At 50.1% G+C, this 20,586-nt stretch overlaps 1 protein-coding gene across 3 annotated transcripts; it reads left to right on the top strand.

Moving 5' to 3' along the window:
- Positions 1-3,355: 3,355 nt before the first annotated feature.
- CLU (clusterin) lies at positions 3,356-20,272 on the top strand. Of its 3 annotated transcripts, none has more exons than XM_054498797.2 (9): positions 3,356-3,579; positions 7,638-7,763; positions 9,146-9,294; positions 11,700-11,870; positions 12,887-13,298; positions 13,824-13,928; positions 18,251-18,480; positions 19,627-19,802; positions 20,018-20,272. In XM_054498797.2, the coding sequence occupies exons 2-9, from the start codon at positions 7,667-7,669 to the stop codon at positions 20,025-20,027; spliced, it is 1,350 nt and encodes a 449-aa protein (XP_054354772.1). In that variant the 5' UTR covers positions 3,356-3,579; positions 7,638-7,666; the 3' UTR covers positions 20,028-20,272. The 3 variants fall into 3 exon arrangements, with proteins under 3 accessions (XP_054354772.1, XP_063524655.1, XP_063524654.1); XM_063668585.1 differs by lacking the exon at positions 3,356-3,579 and adding an exon at positions 4,058-4,076; XM_063668584.1 differs by lacking the exon at positions 3,356-3,579 and adding an exon at positions 7,070-7,088.
- Positions 20,273-20,586: the final 314 nt, after the last annotated feature.

Genomic DNA, 20,586 nt, shown 5'->3' with positions numbered 1-20,586 from the left:
TGTCTTTTGCAGGAACATGGATGGAGCTGGAGGCTATTATTCTAAGTGAAGTAACACAGGAACAGAAAACAAAATTCTGCATGTTTTCACTTATAAGTGGGAGCTGAATGATGAGAACACATGGACACATAGAGGGGAGCAATAGACACTGGGGCCTAAAATAAAGGTTAAATAAAAAGAAATACAAAATACATTAATGTTAACTATACTCAACTCTGCTATGCAATAGAATACCAGAACTTATCCCTCCCATCTGACTTTAACTGTGTACTGGTTGACCAATCTCTCAGCATCCTCCCTCCCCGCTCCCCTTGGAGAGTGATTCTCTTATTTTTTTCATTTTTATTTTTGAGAGACAGGGTCTCACTTTATTGCCCAGGCTGGAGTGCAGTGGTGCGATCATAGCTCACTGCAGCCTTGACCTCCTGGGCTCAAGTGATCCTCCATCTCAGCTTCCTGAGTAGCTGAGATTGCCAGCATGCACCACTATGCTTGGCTAATTTTTTATTTTTTTGTAGAAACGGGATCTCACTATGTTGCCCTGGCTGGTCTTGAACTCCTGGGCTCAAGCGATCCTCCTACCTCAGCTTCCCAAAGTGCTGGGATTACAGGCGTGAGTCACCATGCCAATCTGAGAGTGATTCTTAATCACAGGCCATAGGATACTGCTCTTGCCCATTCCTAGTTTGTTGCAGCTGCATCAAACTGCTGGCTGAGCTGTCCTGCTGGTGGTGCTGAGCCAGACAAAGGCTGGTTGGGGATGTGTAATAAGGACACTGCATAGCGAAGCAGCCCCAGAGACATTCAGGCAGCCAGAGATGGTGCACAAAGCATAGATAAACAGATAAATGCAAGGGTCTTTACTCATCCCTCCCTGGCCCTCCCCATGGCCCTGACTCTCCAAGAAAATAAATCAAGCTAATGCCCCAAACCCAGCTGTGTAAGTCCATGATGGAAGACAGAGGATCAAACAGCAGCATCTGCCAAGAAGATGATGTATTCTGTATGAATCAGCCCAGTGACTCAGCATCTGATAAAGCTTCTTTGGAGTGTTTAGGGCAAGGGAAGGGGTGGTCCTGTTCTGCTTTGTGTGCTCAGGCCCCCCGACATTGGCTGGCCCAAGGCTCCCCACTGGCATTGGCTGGTCCAGGGCTGGGCCAAGAGTTTCAAGAGAGATGAGGTCCAAATGAGGTCAAAGGGCTGGGGAAAAGTCTGCAAACCACGGCAAGGCAAGGAGCTGCAAGCCTGGAGGTCACTGGCAAAAGCAGACTACGTTGCCTTCAAATATCAGAAGGGGCACTATGGGAGAGATAGGCTGGATTTTCTCTGTGTGGCTCCAGAGGGCAGAACTGGGCTCCGGATTGGCCCATACACGAGCCAGACTGTGACTCAACCAAAGAAGGCCCTAACTTTATCGACAGCTTTACTAGATAAATGGTTGCATGGAAGGTAGTGAGCTCCCTGTTATAGGTGGCATTCAAACATGGGCAGGATGACCACCTGGTGCAGATGCTGGGGATGGGGTAGGAATCAAGCAGTGTGCGAGTCCTGAACCAATCAACCTCTATGATCTACTTAGAATATTAAACATCTGGTGATGCATTTATGGCGCTTTCAAAATTCACACTTTTTTTCCCTCAAAGTTTGATTTTCTGAACCTTGTTTGCTTAGTAGTGGGAATAATCAAGTAATTATTCCTAAGGGATCACAGTCATGACTGTGAATCTGTGAATCATGCTATTTTCTCCCAAATCCTTTCTTCCTCTCCTCCCTTCCCCTAATTCAGCTGGCTAAGGCAGATCTTACTGACTGACCTCCAAAGTCTAATTTTTAAAAACATAACTAGATTTATGCCTTCTGTTCCGGATGCTGAGGGAGCTACAGAACAGAAAAGTTACAAGGAGCGAGCTCAAAAACAATTCTTCTAACCTCAGGCATTGATAAGGAGGAGGCACTGTCCACAGAAAATGTAGCTATTACTGATAATTAGACTTTTTTTTTTTTTTAAGAAAAATAAAGTGTATCCTCTTCTGGGGCATTTTTTTCTTCTTCTGGGTTAACGACCTTCTAATACTTGGCTTGGCTCTAGGTTAGTTTGCAGGGAGCCATGGAGATGATCCATTCCCGATTCCTCATGGTCCAGATGGAAGAAACTGAGGCCCAAGGGCAAAGTGATTGGTCCAAGGTTACCCAGTGTCTAGGGGCACACCTAGGACTGTAATCAGACTTTCATGGACCTGGTCCGGGTTCTCCCACTTCCTCATGGGCCTTGAAGATTCCCCCAGGCTGCCTCCTGAAAAGGACTGGGGTCCTCGTGGCCCCTGGACGTTGGGCAAGCAAGGGACTGGGCCTCCATGTTGTGCCTCCATAGTCCTGATCCTGAACTGGAAAACTCAGCCCCTGACCACGCAGCTCTCCTTTAAGCCCCTTTGTTCCACATGGTTTTCAAAGTCTGCCACCCACAGGGGGGCTGCCTGTACCTGCCCTGTCCACTCATTGCCCCAACTGTCAGCCTCTTGACTCCTCTCCTGGGGCTCAAACATCCCTGGCTCCAAAATGGGCAGCTTAGTTTCTTCTCCAAGAAGTAGCTGCACTTCCAGTGTTCCTGGATTTCCCCCTCCTTGCCGGGGGGTGGGGTGGCTGCCACAGGAGATTCTCCCTGCTCTCAGCAGAAGGAACTCCAGCAGTTGGAGACCAGCAAACCCCTCTGGACACAGATCTGATTTCCTAACTGGGAAGTCTCAGTGCAAAATAAAAATTCAGGGCTACTGGTTCAAAAACTATGAAGAATTTCAAGACTGTCACAGTAGCCCATTAAACCAAACGTGGATCTACAAGGGTCTCACACCCATGAAACCCACCCTGCTTGGCTGGGTTCCAAGAGGATGGGGACAGTGATTGCTTAAGCTCCGTGGATCAAGGAGCCCGGAGAGGCCTTCTGGCTCTCCACATATCTGCCCTGATCACTCCTAAACACAATTCTGTTTCCTCCAGTCCTGGCGGGTCAGTCCAGGGACCCCATCAGTGTGATGTTTCCAGGCGTAGGCCTTTCAATACTTCCTGTGCTCTCTTCTCCAGCACAAGGCCTCTCTCCATCCCATCCTCATTGTGTCTGACTCTTTACTATTTAAATAGGCCAAGAGAAGTGGCACGTGTGTAATGTGAAGGTTAAGGTCAATAGGGCCAGGGAACTGTGAGATTGTGTTTTGGACTGGGACAGACAGCCGGGCTAACCGCGTGAGAGGGGCTCCCAGCTGGGCACGCGAGTTCAGGCTCTTCCCTACTGGGAGCGCCTAGCGGCCGCACCTCAGGGTCTCTCCTGGAGCCAGCACAGCTATTCGTGGTGGTGATGCGCCCCCCGGCGCCCCCAGCCCGGTGCTGCACCGGCCCCCACCTCCGGGCTTCCAGAAAGCTCCCCTTGCTTTCCACGGCATTCTTTGGGCGTGAGTCATGCAGGTTTGCAGCCAGCCCCAAAGGGGGTGTGTGCGCGCGAGCGGAACGCTATAAATACGGCGCCTCCCAGTGCTCACAACGCGGCGTCGCCAGGAGGAGCGCGCGGGCACAGGGTGCCGCTGACCGGTGAGATGTCCCCATCTTCCCTACCCTTGAGCAGAGCCATACCAGGACGGATGGGCGGGCAGGGGATGGCAGCCAGGCAGAGAGGGATGACACAGCTCGCAGTCACAACCCCTGCGCTTTCGGCGGAGCCCAGGAAGCCAGGGAGGGGAGGTGGCCGGAGCCCCATCACCAGGCAGCTGAGCCAGGGGCCCTGGCGCAACCGCCGCCTGAGAGCACGAGCTCCAACCACAATTATGCGCGGGGGGGGGGTGGGGGGGGGCGCGTAAATAGAGCAGATATAATGATCATCCTTTCGCAAAGATGGGGAAACTGAGACCTGGAGACCTGCCGCGTTGCGGGAGACCCAGGCTAGCAGGTGACGGAGCTGGCCTGCACGGCGCTCCTTCCTGCAGCATATCCTCTGCGAAGATGCGGATCTCTCAGTTGTGGCTGTCGGCTTGAATGCATGAGTCATCCAATTTTCTTCTAAATTCTCTAGCTCTCTGGACACTGTGTCTGTAAGTATGAGGCTGCGGATTTCAGTATATGCTGCAACCACCGAAATCCGTCTTTTTCTGCCTCCTAATGCATCTGAGGTGCATCAGAGAAAAGTCACATAAGATCCACCAGGCCTCAGACCTCTGATTCCACGGTCTCATTTTACAGATGATAATCTGAGGCCTGGAGAGGTTTAGGACTGGTGCCAACACTAAACAGCAAATACGTATCAGAATTGGGATTAGAGCCAAAGCCTCTTGACCTTCCAGAATTTCTGGACCTAGTTAAAAAAAATATGATTTTTATTTTTTTTTTTAACGGAGAGGTTAGGAATTTAAAGGAAAGTACAGATACTATATAAAAAAAGATGCCCATGAGAATGTTAAGTTATAATAATAGTGGGGTATTGGGCACAACTGAAATGGCCAATCTTGTGAGAATGGTAAAATAAACTTGGGTCCGTGAGAAAGTGGAGTATTACATAGCCACAAAAGTATGCTCTTAAAGAATATTTGAAGATGGTGAATGTGAAGGATCTTGTATAAACTGCATGGAAGACAGAAGGAAATATACCACGGTGCTAACATTTGCCTCTGGGTGGTATGAATTACCGGTGATTATTTTTCTTATTTTCCTTTTGATTTAGTTTTCTCCGTTTGAAGAAGCAGATAGGAGCCGGGGCTTTGGGATTGAAGCCCTCACCATCTGTGTGCCCTCTTCACTGTCTTCCCATCCTCCCCACAGCTCCCTGTTCACAGTCATTGATTTTCTTTCTTTCTTTTCTCTGTTTTTTTTTTTTTTTTTTTTGAGACGAAGTCTCACTCTGTTGCCCAGGCTGGAGTACAGTAGCGCCATCTCGGCTCACTGCAACCTCCGCCATCTGGGTTCAAGTAGTTCTTATGCCTCAGCCTCCGAGTAGCTGGGACTACAGGCGCATGCTGCTACATCCGGCTAATTTTTGTATTTTTAGTAGAGACATGGTTTCACCACTTTGGCCAGGCTGGTCTCGAACTCCTGATCTCAAGTAATCCGCCTGCCTTGGCCTCCCAAAGTGCTGGGATGACAGGTGTGAATCACTGTGCCCTGCCAGGTCATTGATTTTCTTAAGCCTCCAGCCCTGTCCTGCTTGGAAACGTTTTGGGAAGCTGCTCAGTTCAAAGCTCCCAGGAGGGTGTGCCTGGAGGGGAGTTGCTCTCAAAGTCAGCCTGCTCCCCCCGCCCCCCCTCCCACCCCACCATCTCCTCCTCCTCTTCCCCTGAGCAGCCCCTTTGTCCACAGAACCGGCCTTTTCTGGTAGAAGGAGCAAAGCCAGGTGGTTTAAGCCTTCTTAGGGAGAATGAGGCTGCGTGGTAGTGCTGGGGACTCGAGGGCCTTGGCCTTGGCATGGCTCTTCCACCCAGGGCAGCTGGCAGCCAGGCTCCCAGGAGGCAGAGGAGATGAGGGGGGAGGTGAGTCCGAGCAAAGGAAAGGAGGTCGGCCGTGCAGTCACGGTTCTAGAACATTCCTTGGATCAGCAGCATCCATATCACCTGCAGACTGGCTGGAAAAGCAGTCTCAGAACCAACATTATAACCAGCCCTGCAGTGATTCATAAGTACTTTAAAAAGTGGTCAATCATTTCAGCAAAGCAGAGCCACACAGTCCGGGGGACCACAGGTGGGCTCTGTGTGCTTTTCTCTGTTTTCCTGCCCCTCTCCAGATATGCTGATTAGACACTGCCAATGCCCAGCCTCAGACCTCAGTCTAATTTGGAAGTAGTCAGAATTTACTATGATTACATAAGACCCTTGTGTTTACAGAACACATTCCCCTCTCTGAGATCTGGATTAGATCCATTTTACAGATGAAGAAACTGAGGCTCAGATATTTAAGTGACTTGGAATCAAGGAAAGAACACTGGACTAGGGATCGGGAGGGCTGGGCTCTCATCCCAGGGTCACCATGAGCATGCTGTGGACCCTAGGGAGTCCCATGCCCTCTCTGGGCTTCAGCCTCACCGCTAGGGTAGAGGGGTTGGGTGAGAGAACGACCCCCTTCCCAGGTCTGAGCTGGATGGCTCACCAGGGACCCCAGGCTCCCCGGAGCAGACTCTGCCCGCTGCTGAGTCTGGAATTCCTTTCCTGTATCTTGCCTTTGGCTGCCCCGTTCTTCACGGCCCAACACCGTCTTCTGGTCAGAACCTAGTTCTGAATGGGTTTTTCCAGAAGTTGTTGCTTTCAGGGGCCCCCGGCAGAGAGGTGTTTCTGGCTGGCTTTGTCTCTCTGGCATGACAAAGGCTCTGCTCCTGCTGGAGGCATTTCAGGGCTCAGTGGGCAGCTGGGGCAGAGCCCGTGAGACCACAGCCTTCCTGGTGAGCCCGGTCTCCGCCACCCACCCCGTCTCTGGGGAAGGCGCTGACCCCATCTCTTCTCCCACGCTGCTCCCTGGCTCTTTGCGCTTGATTACTTCTCATGAGAGGCACTCCTTGTTAATGTGCTACCGAGTGTCCAGATGGGCCTGCTGGGCTGAGCGGGCTTTGGATGTGAACCATTTCAGGAAGGGGAACCCCGCCGTCCTGTTGGTTCTGTGATGGGAAATGGGTGAGCTCAGATAAGCAGTTCTTGGGAGGGGGATGGTGGGGGTGGAGTGCAGGGGGAGGGGTTTCTGTTTTATGCAACAGCCTCAGCTTCTGGGAAAGGGTCCATTGTGTAAGACCGGGGCTGTGGCCTGTGCCCCCTGGCTCAGGGCAGTCAGCCCAGTGGTGGCAGGAACACTGGCAGGGCAGCCTGCTGTGGGCTTAGAGGGGATGGGCCGTGTGGAGGGCCTGGCAGAGTAAAAGGACTCATCCTTCCAAAGGGACTTTCTCTGCGAAGCCTGCTCCTCAGGCCACTGCGAACCCTCTCTACTCTCCGAAGGGAATTGTCCTTCCTGGCTTCCCCTACTTCCAACCCTGAATGCAGGCGGCCCGGCCCAGGTCTCCCACTAGGGATGCAGTTGGATTCGGTGTGAAGGGCTGGCTGCTGTTGCCTCTGGCTCTTGAAAGTCAAGTTCAGGTGGTGCTGAGACTCCCTGGGGGCTGCAGCGCTGCGGTGGATGGGGAGCATCTGCTGGGGTGAAGATTTAGATGCACGTTGCAGAGGCCGTGGCTGGTCTCTGGGATGCAGTCCCTCTGTGGAGGTGGCATGGGGAGGGACGGATGCATGACCTAAGGGGGGTATTTTCAGTGTCTGACATGATCGATACCACTCTGGACAAGGAGGCCAGGATGCAGAAAGCCTGTGTGCCTCGCTGATTGTGGGGGAGGATGTGGCTTGGACAAGAGCCTGGCTCCTCCGATGCCGGGGTTCTTGTTTCTTCCACTCAACATTGCTGTCCTGCAGTCCCTCCCTCCCTGCACCTCCTGCCTTCGCTTTCATTCGAGGTGTCCATGGCAAGTCTGGTCATTTCCCCCCATTTCCTCAGGAATAAAAGTGCAGTAGTGCCTGCTGTGGGGACAGCTGAGGGCAGTGAGGCCCTGGGGAGCTGCTGCAGGCAGCAGGTGGGCGGGACGCCAGCAGGCTGTCTAGCTGTTCCCATGACGGTCTCCTGTTCTCTGCAAACAGAGGCGTGCGAGGACTCCAGAATTGGAGGCATGATGAAGACTCTGCTGCTGTTTGTGGGGCTGCTGCTGACCTGGGAGAGTGGGCAGGTCCTGGGGGACCAGACGGTCTCAGACAATGAGCTCCAGGGTGAGTAGACCAAGCGTGATGTTCCTCTGGCCACAGGGTGATGAGGTCAGAGGGCAGGGTAGCCGACTCTGCTCAGTGCCTCTCTATCAGGCCCCAGAGTTACAGACTGTTTTTATCTTGTGCACTGGGTCTGGGTGCCTGTGTCTGGGCCCCCTCCAAGCCTCAGCTCCCAGGCCCCTGGTTCAGGCTCCGCGTGCATTAGACTGCCGGCATTTGCAGGCATTTCCCAAGCACTTTCGGCTGCTGCATTTCATTCAGCTGTTCCCTTCCCAGGCCTCTTAGCCCAGCTCCCAGGCCTCCTCCACGAAGCTGTGTCTGGACCACTGGAGCTCTTATCCCTCTCCCCTTTGGAGTGCCCAGAGCTTGTCCCTCTTGTGAGCTGACGGCTTCTGCAGGATCATTGTTAAAAACCCAGATCAGACATGGGTGTGAGTCTGTTTCACCTCTTCTCAGCTGGGTGACTTTGGGCCACTATCTTGATCTCATGACACTCCCCCCACCCCCCGTTTTATTGAGATATAATTAACAAATAAAAATTGTGTATATTTAAGGTATATGACGTGATGTTTTGAAATGCACATACATTGAAATGATGACCACTTTTTTGGTGGGATGGTGGGAAGACTTAAAATCTACTTTCTTAGCAAATTTCCAGTTATGATATGGTGTTATTAACTATAAGCACCACCTGTATGTTAGACCTCCAGAACGTACTCCTACCTGATGGACACTTTGACCCTTTATCATATCACACTTCCCATGTCTCCCTCTGTGAAGTGGGCATGGCGAGGGGCTGGAGCATTATGTAAACTGCACATGAAGTGTTTGGCACAGTGCTTGGCGTGGGATAAACACCAGTGAAGTAGCACTTAGGTGACACAGTGTTTCGCTGCATTTGTCACCAGTGCTATGCCTTAATCATTTACTCATCTTCTTATTCCTGTCACCTGGCACTGCATTGGAACAAAGAAATACACGTCTGGTTAAACTGAACTCTAGAAAGATATGTGTCCAAAATAACAATATTTTATATTTTGATGCTTCAAAGCTGACACTTCTGTTTTTTTTTTTTCCTTGCCAAGTTTCTTCTGCACCCAGCTCATTCTCCAGGGGCACATGGCAGTGGCTGGGCATAACTCTGGGTGTGCCAGCTCCCATGGTCTGCATTTCTAAGCAGTAGGGTGTAGTCAGCAAGGAGCCTGTGATGGGAGCCTGTGCCAGGGCAAGGCTGGGGCCATGCTGCTGCCTGCTGGCAGGGGTGGGGATCCCAGCCTTGACAGCCCCTGAACTGAACGGGCCTTTCTGGCCATTCCAGCTCATTCCAGGGTCCCGAGGCCACCTCTTCCTCTCGCCTCATTCTGCCTCTTGCACTTCTCTTGCAGAAATGTCCGATCAGGGAAGTAAGTACGTCAATAAGGAAATTCAAAATGCTGTCAACGGGGTGAAACAGATAAAGACTCTCATAGAAAAAACAAACGAAGAGCGCAAGACACTGCTCAGCAACCTAGAGGAAGCCAAGAAGAAGAAAGAGGTCAGGAGGAGCCGCGACTGCCACCGTGCCTTGACCATCCCACTGGAGGGGAGGGAGGGGGTCACTGCGTGGTGCCTTGCTGGGTTGCCATGGTGACCCGCAGTCCTCCCAGGCTGTGTCAGCTGATGCTGGGGCTGCAGTTAAGAAGCAGGGAAGGTTCATTTGCTTCTGAAAGCATCAGGGCGTGAGATCTTGGATCTGGTTTTGTTATGAGCCTGGCCCAGGGCCTAATGCCCAGATTCATTTCAATAGATGTTTCTAAGCCCTGATCATGTGCTAGTTCCAAGCAGGCTCTGGATGGGGTGGTGGCAGGGGCCCAGACAGGGGTGGCGTCCAACCTTCAGGAAGCTTATCTAGTAGGGGTGATACAGTTAGGGTTAAGGCAGGCACACTGCACCCCATGTCTTCCTAGAGTTCTGGACTACTTCATAAAGAAACATCTTGAGCCCAGTAGTGGATATAACATGTTTAGCCTGTGCTTAATGATTTGACAAAACTAAAACACTATAATTCAATGAACAACTTATTTAAGAAATCAAGTCTCCTTAAGAGTAGCCTACAAACCTCCTCTCACGGTCGCCCTACTTCAGATGCTAAGATGTAGCTACCTGCAAGCTTCATAATCCATCATGCATGTTGAAAGCATTTCAAAGGCTCTGAGAAGTTCTGCAGTAAAGAAACTTGTGTAACTGCATGAAACCCAGAGTTTTCCAAACTGACCAGAGAATTCGTTTTTTTTTGTTTTGTTTTTTTTCCTGGCCGCTTTGAGCACAGCTCCATAGGAGCCACTTCAGGGAATGCTGGCCTGGATGTGGCGCTACCTTTTTTTCAAGCTTCATGCCCTTTCTTGGCCTTAGTGTCAGTTCTCACCATTCTATGAGAATCCTCAAATAGCTCCTGGGGAAGGAGCACGACTCATTCTCACATTTTTGTGGTTATCACTGGAGTTTGACATTCAACAATTCTAGTTTTATAATAAAGCACATCACATACATTTGGAGAAAAGAGCCTGCTACTTCTTAGTTGAGGAGTAGGTGAGCCAGAAGGAAAGGAAGTAGGTAGCAGGGGTGGCACTTGTGTCTTGGCTCAGTGGGAGGTGGGTTGTCCTTGCCCAGCAGGGGACAGGGGATGATGGAGCAGGACAAAGACCTCACGTAACTCTGGGGTGTGGATAGGCTAATTTTATTTTAAAGACTAACACCCTCATTCATAGAGACTTTAATATAGAAAAGTAGAAGAGGAAAAGTTTTTCCATAATCCTTTTGCCCAAGGACAAGTCACTGTTAACATTTGATCTATTTCTTCCTATTATTTTCTTCTGTGCTTTTTTGACAGTGGCTATATTTAAAATTATGAATTTTTAACATATAATATTCAAAATGGACTATAAATATCCTTTGTAATGATGTACCATCTACCCTTTATATGAACCACAGTTTGTTTAACCTGTCTCTTTTAAGCATCTGGGTTGATTCTGATTTTTTTTTTTTTTTTTGCCACAAGCTAATACTGTGCCAAATATTTTTAAGCATCTTTTTCTTTGTCAGGGGATTCCTTTGAGATAGAGTCTTTGTTTTGTTTTGTTTTGTTTTTTTGAGACAGAGTCTCACTCTGTCATCCAGGCTGGAGTGCAGAGGTTTGATCTTGGTTCACTGCAACCTCCGCCTCCCAGGTTCAAGCTATTCTCCTGCCTTAGCATCCCAAGTAGCTGGGAGTGCAGGTGTGCACCACCACACCAGCTAATTTTTGTATTTTTAGTAGAGATGGGGTTTCACCATGTTGGCCAGGCTGGTCTCGAACTCCTGACCTCAAGTAATATGCCTGCCTCGGCCTCCCAAAGTTCTGGGATTACAGGTGCCAGCTGCTGCACCTGGCCTGAGATAGATTCTTACAGAATTATTGGGTCAAGTGGCAAGGGCCCATTAGAGAATTTTGACAGCTGGTGTGGCTTTGGTGTTGAAAGCCTGCCATTCCCTTTGCATGCCAGGAGGCATGGTTGCAATAGAAAGGTAAGATTCAGGGAGTCTGCAGCCTACTTTGGAAGATGAAATTTAAACACCAGAAGCAGAGAATAGGAAATGAGGCTTCAGTGAGAGGGTAGTCATTGAGTAGGTGATCAGAGAGAGGTGGTGTCCACATGGGTTCCAGGAGTTGGGAAGCTTCTAGGAGTTAGGGAACAGTTGGATCTTGAAGGATGAGTGGATTCTTCAAGCTGGGTGGGAAGGGGATTCCAGGTGGGCGAATGAGGGGAAGCTTGAACTGGAGCAAGGGTGGGCACTTGCACGCTGGGTGGCCAGCCTGTGGGAAGGCCTGCCCTGGGGCAGAGGGCCTGGCACCCAGCACCTCCTTGAGTGTGTGAGCCTGTGGTCTCTGTGTGGCTCAGCCAGCCTTGTGTCTTCCTGTAGGATGCCCTAAATGAGACCAGGGAATCAGAGACAAAGCTGAAGGAGTTCCCAGGAGTGTGCAATGAGACCATGATGGCCCTCTGGGAAGAGTGTAAGCCCTGCCTGAAACAGACCTGCATGAAGTTCTACGCACGCGTCTGCAGAAGTGGCTCGGGCCTGGTTGGCCGCCAGGTGAAAAGGGGACACATGAGTGGCCAAGGCTCTGAGTGGGGAAGGAGGGGAGCCTAGTGAAATATGCTTCATTCTGCATGCCAGATGCAATTTATTAGTATTGGCTGGCTTGCCCAGAGTGCCATGCTCCATTGGTAATGTCTGGCAAGAGTAGAGAGAGTGGAGTCATCAAAAGGATGTAGGCCAGGTATCTACCTTCTCTTAGAAAACTCATGCAGCAGTACGTAGCTGGATGACACAACAAACAGCTTCATGGGATGGCAGAGCCCTGTGTCCACTTATGTGGAAGGATTTAAGAATTTTTTTATTTTTTGAGACAGGGTCTCACTCTGTCACCCAGGCTGGAGTGCAGTGGCGTGATCATGTTTCACTGCAGCTTCGACCTCCTGGGTTCAGGTGATCCTCCCACCTCAGCCTCCCAAGTAGCTGGGACTACAGGCACGTACCACCGTACCCAGCTAATTTTTGTATTTTTTTTTGTAAACATGAGGTTTGGCCATGTTGCCCAGGCTGGTCTCAAACTCCTAAGCTCAAGTAATCCTCCTACCTCGGCCTCCCAAATTGTTGGGATTATAGATGTGTGCCACTATGCCCAGCCAATGTAAGATTTTGTAGTATATTAGTATTGCTCCTGTCCTCTGCTGCAGGGCTTTTTTGATTGGGACTCAGTAGATTGCTCCAATCCCTGAAGTCACATCAGTTGGCCCTTAGCCGAGTAGGGGGTGGATATCATTGGTGGCCAAAGATGACAGTGGATGAACCTGAAATGTTGGCCTTGTGACTCTTGGGGCCTCCCAGGTGTCTCAAAACTGTCCCCCATGGAGGGAGATAAAAGGAAAGAGCATGGACCTGACAGATGGGGTGCTGGGGGCTGGTCCCAGCTGGGCTGTTGGTCACTTGCTGTGTGACTGTTACAGCCATGGGCAGGGCCTGGCCTGGCTCACCACGGGGTGGGAGGCCAGGAGGCCGTGGCCTTGGTGAGCTTCTCCTAACTGTGCCCATGCTGGCTGTCCCAGCTCGAGGAGTTCCTGAACCAGAGCTCACCCTTCTACTTCTGGATGAATGGTGACCGCATCGACTCCCTGCTGGAGAACGACCGGCAGCAGACGCACATGCTGGATGTCATGCAGGACCACTTCAGCCGCGCGTCCAGCATCATGGACGAGCTCTTCCAGGACAGGTTCTTCGCCCAGGAGCCCCAGGACACCTACCACTACCTGCCCTTCAGCCTGCCCCACCGGAGGCCTCACTTCTTCTTTCCCAAGTCCCGCATCATCCGCAGCTTGATGCCCTTCTCTCCGTATGAGCCCCTGAACTTCCACGCCATGTTCCAGCCCTTCCTTGAGATGATACACGAGGCTCAGCAGGCCATGGACGTCCACTTCCACAGCCCGGCCTTCCAGCTCCCGCCCACAGAATTCATACGAGGTGAGAAGGGGTGGAAGCTCATGGCCCTTTTGAGCAACTCGTTAGATGCTGAGAACCATGCCGAGGGCTCAGTGGGTGTCATCTCGATTTTTCCCCAGCAATATCACAAGGGTGATATCCTCATTTAAAGAAGAAAAAGCTGAGCTGGGCATGGTGGCTCGTGCCTGTGATGCTGGCACTTTGAGAGGCCAAGGCGGGAGGATCATTTGAGGCCAGGAGTTTGAGACCGGCCCGGCCAAGATAGTGAGACCTTGTCTCTACAAAAATAAAAACTTAAAAAATTAGCCGGGTGTGGTGGTGCACACCTGTAGTTTCAGCTACTCGGGAGGCTGAGGCAAGAGAGTCACCTGAGCCTGGAAGTTGGAGGCTGCAGTGAGCTATGATTGCACCATTGCACTCCAGCCTGGGCAACAGAGTGAGACCCTGTCTCTAAATTAAAAAATAAATAAAAATAACAATAGGAATCAGTGGGGTCCATCTCTGCATGGCTGGATGACTGACTCTTCTTCCCTCATGTGTCCCCAGAAGGCGACGATGACCGGACTGTGTGCCGGGAGATCCGCCACAACTCCACGGGCTGCCTGCGGATGAAGGACCAGTGTGACAAGTGCCGGGAGATCTTGTCTGTGGGTGAGTCGGGGTCCAGACCACAAGCTGCCCCTTCTGATCCCTTGTGTCCTGGGGTCACTGGGGCCTCACTGGTGCTGCCTTTATGGAGTCAGACAGATAAGCATTTGGATTCCAGCTCTGCAGCCTTTGAGCTGTGTCCCGGGGCAGGTCCTGAGCCTCATGCAGCTTGGGTTCCTTATCTTAGAATGAGATGATGATGCGAGGCTGTCCCTGAAGTCGGTGAGATGTCGTTAGAGATGCAAAAGTGCCCTCCACCCCGTCGGCCCCATGTTGAAAAAAGCTTGTTGAAAAAAGTCATCCCCCTGGGACTCCCCAGTGATTGTGTTCCCAAGTGCCAAGCGTAGTAGGCATCTTCATTCTCCTCTGCAGATTATGAAATTGCAGACAGTATGTGTTTTGTGTAACAAAACTGACCAGAGGCCAGGCACTGTTCTAAACACTCGACATACATTTCCTCATTTCCTCAGAATGACCCTCTGAGGAAACAGCCATGGAAAGCTGAATAACTTATCCAAGATTGACCCCGACATGGGCAAGCTGGGCTTCAATCCTAGGGCGCTGTGTTCTCTCCCGGGGCCCCTCGCAGCCTCTGGCCACAGAAGTCACAGGTCTCAGTACCTGGGCATCCAAGCAATAGTCCCTTTGGTCGGTTGGTTGGTCCCCTAGGCAAAGGGAATATTTCCCTTTAACTGTCCCCCTCCGTTTCACCAGCTCTGGTTATGGGTTAACTTCTTTCCACTTAGAGATCTCTAACAGCTATGACAGTATTTGGACTAGTTCCTGGTACACAGCAGTTCATACTCACAAAGAGTTAATTGTTTCCCCTTGTAAACAGCTTATCGATCTGGTGGCTTTGCTCTTACTTAATGCTTAGTTTGAATTTGCCATGGCAGACCGCCAGGGTCTAGTTAAACATTCCTAGCCTCACTCCTATAATTTTAGAAGCCACTGCAAAATAAACAGTTGTGCTTTAACAGGCTGAAGTATAAGTTGCTGAAGATGAGTGCACAACCAGGCCTTGGGGCTTTTTCTATAAAAATATCATAGAGTGGCATCAATTACATGGTACCTCACCACAAGAAAGTCATGTTAGGGCCTGAAGAAAAGATGTCCAGATGCCTGTGCCCAGATTGGACCTCTTATGATGATTTTTACTCTGTTGCCCAGGCTGGGCTCAGGTCTGGCGCCAATCTTAACAGTCATTGATTACAGCTGAGAGTGCAGCCGGCGCCAGTCTTAACAGTCATTGATTATAGCTGGAGTACAGTGACTCTATCTCGGCTCAATGCAACCTCCGCCTCCCGGGTTCAAGTGATTCTCCTGCCTCAGCCTCCCAAGTAGCTGGGAGTGCAGGTGTGCACCACCACACCCAGCTAATTTTTGTATTTTTAGTAGAGACAGCGTTTCACTATGTTGGCCAGGCTGGTCTTGAACTCCTGACCTCAAGTAATCTGCCTGCCTTGGCCTCCCAAAGTTCTGGGATTACAGGTGTGAGCCAGTGTGCCTGGCCTGAGATAGATTCTTAGAGAATTATTGGTAAGAATAATTCTCTAAGCTGAGCTAAATAGTCTACACTGAAGAGGACTGCCTACTGTTATTTAAGGTGCTTGCAACCATATAAGCATGTACTGCCTGGGAACTCTAAACCAAGATTTCTCAATTTCAGTGCTGTTTTTTTTTTTTTTTTTTTTTTTTTTTGAGACAGGGTCTCTGTCTATCACCCAGCCTAGAGTGCAGTGGCACCATTACAGCTCACTGCAGCCTAGACCTCTTGGGCTGAAGTGATCCTCCTGCCTCAGCCTCCTGAGTAACAGACTACAGGTGTGCTCCACCATGCTTGGCTAATTTTTTAATTTTTAGTAGAGATGGGGTCTTGCTACATTGCCCAAGCTGGTCTCCAACTCCTGGGCTCAAGTGATCCTCCTACCTCAGCCTCCCAGAGTGCTGGGATTACAGGTGTGAGCAGTGCTGACATTTTGGACCAGGTCATTCTTTGTTGTGGGGGGCTGTCCTGAGCAGTTCAGGGTGTTTGGCAGCATTCCTGGCCTCTACCCACTAGGGGTCAGCAGCTCCCTTCCCTTCATTGTGACAACCAGCTTCAGAACTTGCTAAATCTCCCTGGGTGACAGCGTCACCCCAGTTGAGAACCTCTATTCTAGACTAAGCCTCGGCTCTCAAGGATTTTTCTTATTTTATTATTATTTTTTTAAGACAGGGTCTCGCTCTATCACCCAGGCTGGAGTGCAGTGGTGCAATCTTTGCTCACTGCAACCTCTGCTTCCTGGGTTCAAGCGATTCTCCTGCCCCAGCCTCCTGAGTAGCTGGGATTACAGGCGTGCGCCACCACGCCTGGCTAATTTTGGTATTTTTAGCAGAGACAGGGTTTCACCATATTGGCCAGGCTAATCTCAAACTCTTGACCTCAAGTGATCAGCCTGCCTCAGCCTCCCAAAGTGCTGGGATTACAGGTATGAGCCAGCACTCCTGGCTAGTGTTTCTTATTTTTAAATTATTTTTTGGTAAAATGATGAAGATTATTTATTACATATTTATTTTCAACCTGGCATCTTGTTAGTAATTCTGTTTCTTTCCCCACCTAACATTTTGTTTTACTCTAAATGATTGCAGTCATCATCCTAAAGCATATGCAAAATCTCCCTTCCCCTGACTCACGTTTGATGTACCTGCCTCTGGATATTTTTGAAATAACTTAGGGGGAGAAAAACAGTAGTTTTAAGAGCTAGTGGACAGTTTCCAGCTCTTAATGAATCTGACAACCTGCAGCCCAGGGCCAAGAGGAATGAATTCTCTTTTCCCTGCTCCCTTGGTGAACTCAGTGACCAGCCATGGGCGGGCAGGTGGGCGGGCAAGGACCCCTGGCTACCAGGTGCCAGTGCATCAGCTGCATGAACTCTTGGCACCGGAACTGCCACCTCTGCAGACATGCTCACAAGACAAGCTTGGACTGGGTGCATTGGCTCACGCCTGTAATCCCAGCACTTTGAGAGGCCAAGGTGGGCGGATCCCCTGAGGTCAGGAGTTTGAGACCAGCCTAGCCAACATGGTGAAACCCCGTCTCTCCTAAAAATACAAAAAAATCACCCGGGGGTGGTGGCAGGCACCTGTAATCCCAGCTACTCTGGAGGCTGAGGCAGGAGAATTGCTTGAACCCGGGAGGTGGAGGTTGCAGTGAGCCGAGCTCGCGCCACTGCACTCCAGCCTGGGAAACTCCAGCCTGGGAAACAAGAGCGAAACTCTGTCTCAAAAAAAAAAAAACAAACAAAAAAAAAACAAGCTTGGAGGATTGTCCGGAACCACAGACCCAGGGTAGGAAGAGCCCAAGCTTAGGAGCTGAAGACCCTGGTTCAATCCTGGGCCCAGAGATCATTTATTCTATGGCTTTAGGTAAGCTATTTATTGATACTTCTGTGGGCCTCAGTTTCATTATTGGTAAAATAGGAGTCCTAATCCTTAAGTCAGAACAGATCCAATTCTTAGAGAAAAAGGATATCCAGAGAGAACTTTCTGCGGTGTCTGGGATGCAGGCAGTGCCACACGAATGGCAGCTGTGAGTAATATTCCTCCTCTCTGGAAATGATTCCTGGGAGGGACTAGGGCAGTGAGAGCCACTCTGGGTCTGAGAACATGGAGAACTTGAGATCAGTGCTTTTGGAAGTGTGGTCAACACAGTTTGTCACACAGTTTGTCACCAAAGAGATAAGGGTCTGGCACCCAAAGATAAATCAATGATGTTACGAAGCACACTGTTTAGGTCAGTTGACGTATTTTTCCAGAGCAAGGCTTCTCAGGCTGGGCGTGGTGGCTCACACCTGTAATCCCAGCACTTTTTGGGCAGATCGGTTGAGCCCAGGAGTTCGAGACCAGCCTGGACAACATAGAAAAAACCCGTGTCTACAAAAAATACAAAAATTAGCTGGGCGTGGTAGCATGTGCCTATAGTCCCAGCTACTCAGGAGGCTGAGGTTGGAGGATAGCCTGAGCCTGGGAAGTCAAGGCTGCAGTGAGCCGAGATCTCACCACTGTGTTCCAGCCTAGGCAACAGAGCAAAACTCTGTCTCAAAAAAACAAAAACAAAAACAAAAAACCCAAAAGACTTTCTGGATGATGGAAGCAGTGTCTAGATTCACATTCCGAGGCAAAACCTTTATTTTGTCGTGGACAATTCCAGTTTGTGGCCCTTCCCTTAGGGAAGCACTGCTTTTGTTCCCGCTGCACGTGCTAACTTCCGTTCATTCATGGTTCTATCCCTTTGTAGCCTTCCCTTCACACTTCTCCCTTGCATTTCTTCCATCTCTGGGCAGACTGTTCGGCCAACAACCCCTCCCAGGCTCAGCTGCGGCGGGAGCTCAATGAATCCCTCCAGGTCGCTGAGAGGTTGACCAGGAAGTACAACGAGCTGCTGAAGTCCTACCAGTGGAAGATGCTCAACACCTCCTCCTTGCTGGAGCAGCTGAATGAGCAGTTTAACTGGGTGTCCCGGCTGGCAAACGTCACCCAAGGCAAAGACCAGTACTATCTGCGGGTCACCACGGTGAGCTGTGTCCCGGCCACATGCTGTGGCTCGGGAGCCCAAGCTGTGATCGGGAGCAGGGGCACATGTGCTTTTGACTGAGCGTTTATCACATGGCAGAAAATAGAAAACTTTAGGTGCCCTTGTTGCCTTGAAGCCTCATCACCCACTCAGGGAAAATATAACCCTGTTTTACAAAGGAGCAAAGTAAGAGAGGTTCCATAGCTTGGCCAAGGTGTGATAGCTGACAGATGATTTGGATGGGTATTTTAACCTGACTGCCTGGCTGCCAAGCCTGTATTTTGTTGTTGTTGTTGTTGTTTTTGTTTTGGTGCACAAATCTGTGAATAAACCAGAAGCCTCTGTTCTTTTCTCAAAGCTACAAGGCTGCCCTCTGGCATGTAAAATGGCTTATGAATTAGTACATCATTCTCTGCCAGTGATAAAAACTCTCTAGGCCAGACATGGTGGCTCATGCCTGTAATCCCAGCACTTTGGGAGGCAGAGGCAAAAGGATTGCTTGAGGCCAGGAATTTGAGACCAGCCTGGGCAATACAGCAAGATTCCCTCTCTACAAAAAATACAAAAATCAGCCAGGTGCGGTGGCACACACTTGTAGTCCCAGCTATTCAGGAGGCTGAGGTGGGAGGATTGCCTGAGCCCTGAGGTGGAGGCTGCAATGAGCTGTGATCATGCCACTGCACTCCAGCCTGGGTGACAGAGTGAGACTCTGTCTCTTAAAATATATATATATATATAATAATAAAATAAAATAAACAAATCAAATAAAACTTATTTCTAGTGCTGGGAAACCTTCTTTTTTCTTTTCTTTCTGACCTCCAGGCCCCCTGGATTCCTTTTCTACCCTAGTCTGACCAATGGCTGCCTAAAGCAAATGTTTGGAAACCACTTTTATTCTTTGGGGTGCTCCCTGGGCTGGCCATTTGCAGATGGCATTTGCCCCAACACATGAGTGTCTGTGAACCACTTCACTTCTGTCCACTGAGGTGTACTGATGTCTAGATGTGTAAGAAGCATGGGGTCAGCTCTCTAGGTTTTCTTGGAGGAGGAGGAGGACTTCCTTATCAGAAGCCTGACTTCTGTTGCAGAACGCATGCATTTTGACCACAGTGTTTCAGCTCTTCTTTTTTCTTTTGTTCCATTTAGGTGGCTTCCCACACTTCTGACTCGGACGTTCCTTCAGGTGTCACTGAGGTGGTCGTGAAGCTCTTTGACTCTGATCCCATCACTGTGACGGTCCCTGTAGAAGTCTCCAGGAAGAACCCTAAATTTATGGAGACCGTGGCGGAGAAAGCGTTGCAGGAATACCGCAAAAAGCACCGGTAAGCAGGCAGGCCTTTCCTGCGGGCCTGCAGGGCCCAGTGAGTCTCTGGGAGCCAAAAAAAACAAAAAAACAAAAGAAGCGCAGACTCTATAGCCTGGTGGGAATGACTCCGCCTGGAGCCAGAGCCCAAGAACAAAGCCAGGAAGTTACGGGGAATTTTATTTTTGCTTTGGAGGATGTTTTACTTTGGTGGATAACTCTTTTTTATTTCAGGGAGGAGTGAGATGTGAATGTTGCTTTTGCACCTACGGGGGCATCTGAGTCCAGCTCCCCGCAAGATGAGCTGCAGCCCCCCAGAGAGAGCTCTGCACGTCACCAAGTAACCAGGCCCCAGCCTCCAGGCCCCCAACTCCGCCCAGCCTCTCCCTGCTCTGGATCCTGCACTCTAACACTCAACTCTGCTGCTCATGGGAAGAACAGAATTGCTCCTGCATGCAACTAATTCAATAAAACTGTCTTGTGAGCTGAGCGCTTGGAGGGTCCTCTTTTTATGTTGAGTTGCTGCTTCCCGGCATGCCTTCATTTTGCTATGGGGGGCGGGCGGGGGGATGGAAAATAAGTAGAAACAAAAAAGCAGTGGCTAAGATGGTATAGGGACTGTCATACGGTGAAGAATAGAAGGGATATGATGACAAGGCTGATCCAATTCAAGAATTGCTTGCTTTCAGGAAGAGAGATGTGTTTCAACAAGCCAACTAAAATATATTGCTGAAAATTGAAGCTTTTCTGTTCTATTATAAAACTGTCGATGTATTCTGACCAAGGTGCGACAATCTCCTAAA

The sequence above is a fragment of the Pongo pygmaeus genome, chromosome 7 (genome assembly GCF_028885625.2).
Source record: "Pongo pygmaeus isolate AG05252 chromosome 7, NHGRI_mPonPyg2-v2.0_pri, whole genome shotgun sequence".
NCBI classification, from domain to species: domain Eukaryota; kingdom Metazoa; phylum Chordata; class Mammalia; order Primates; family Hominidae; genus Pongo; species Pongo pygmaeus.
The sequence above is the reverse complement of the archived record's forward strand: the minus strand, read 5'-3'. Positions and strand labels throughout refer to the sequence as shown.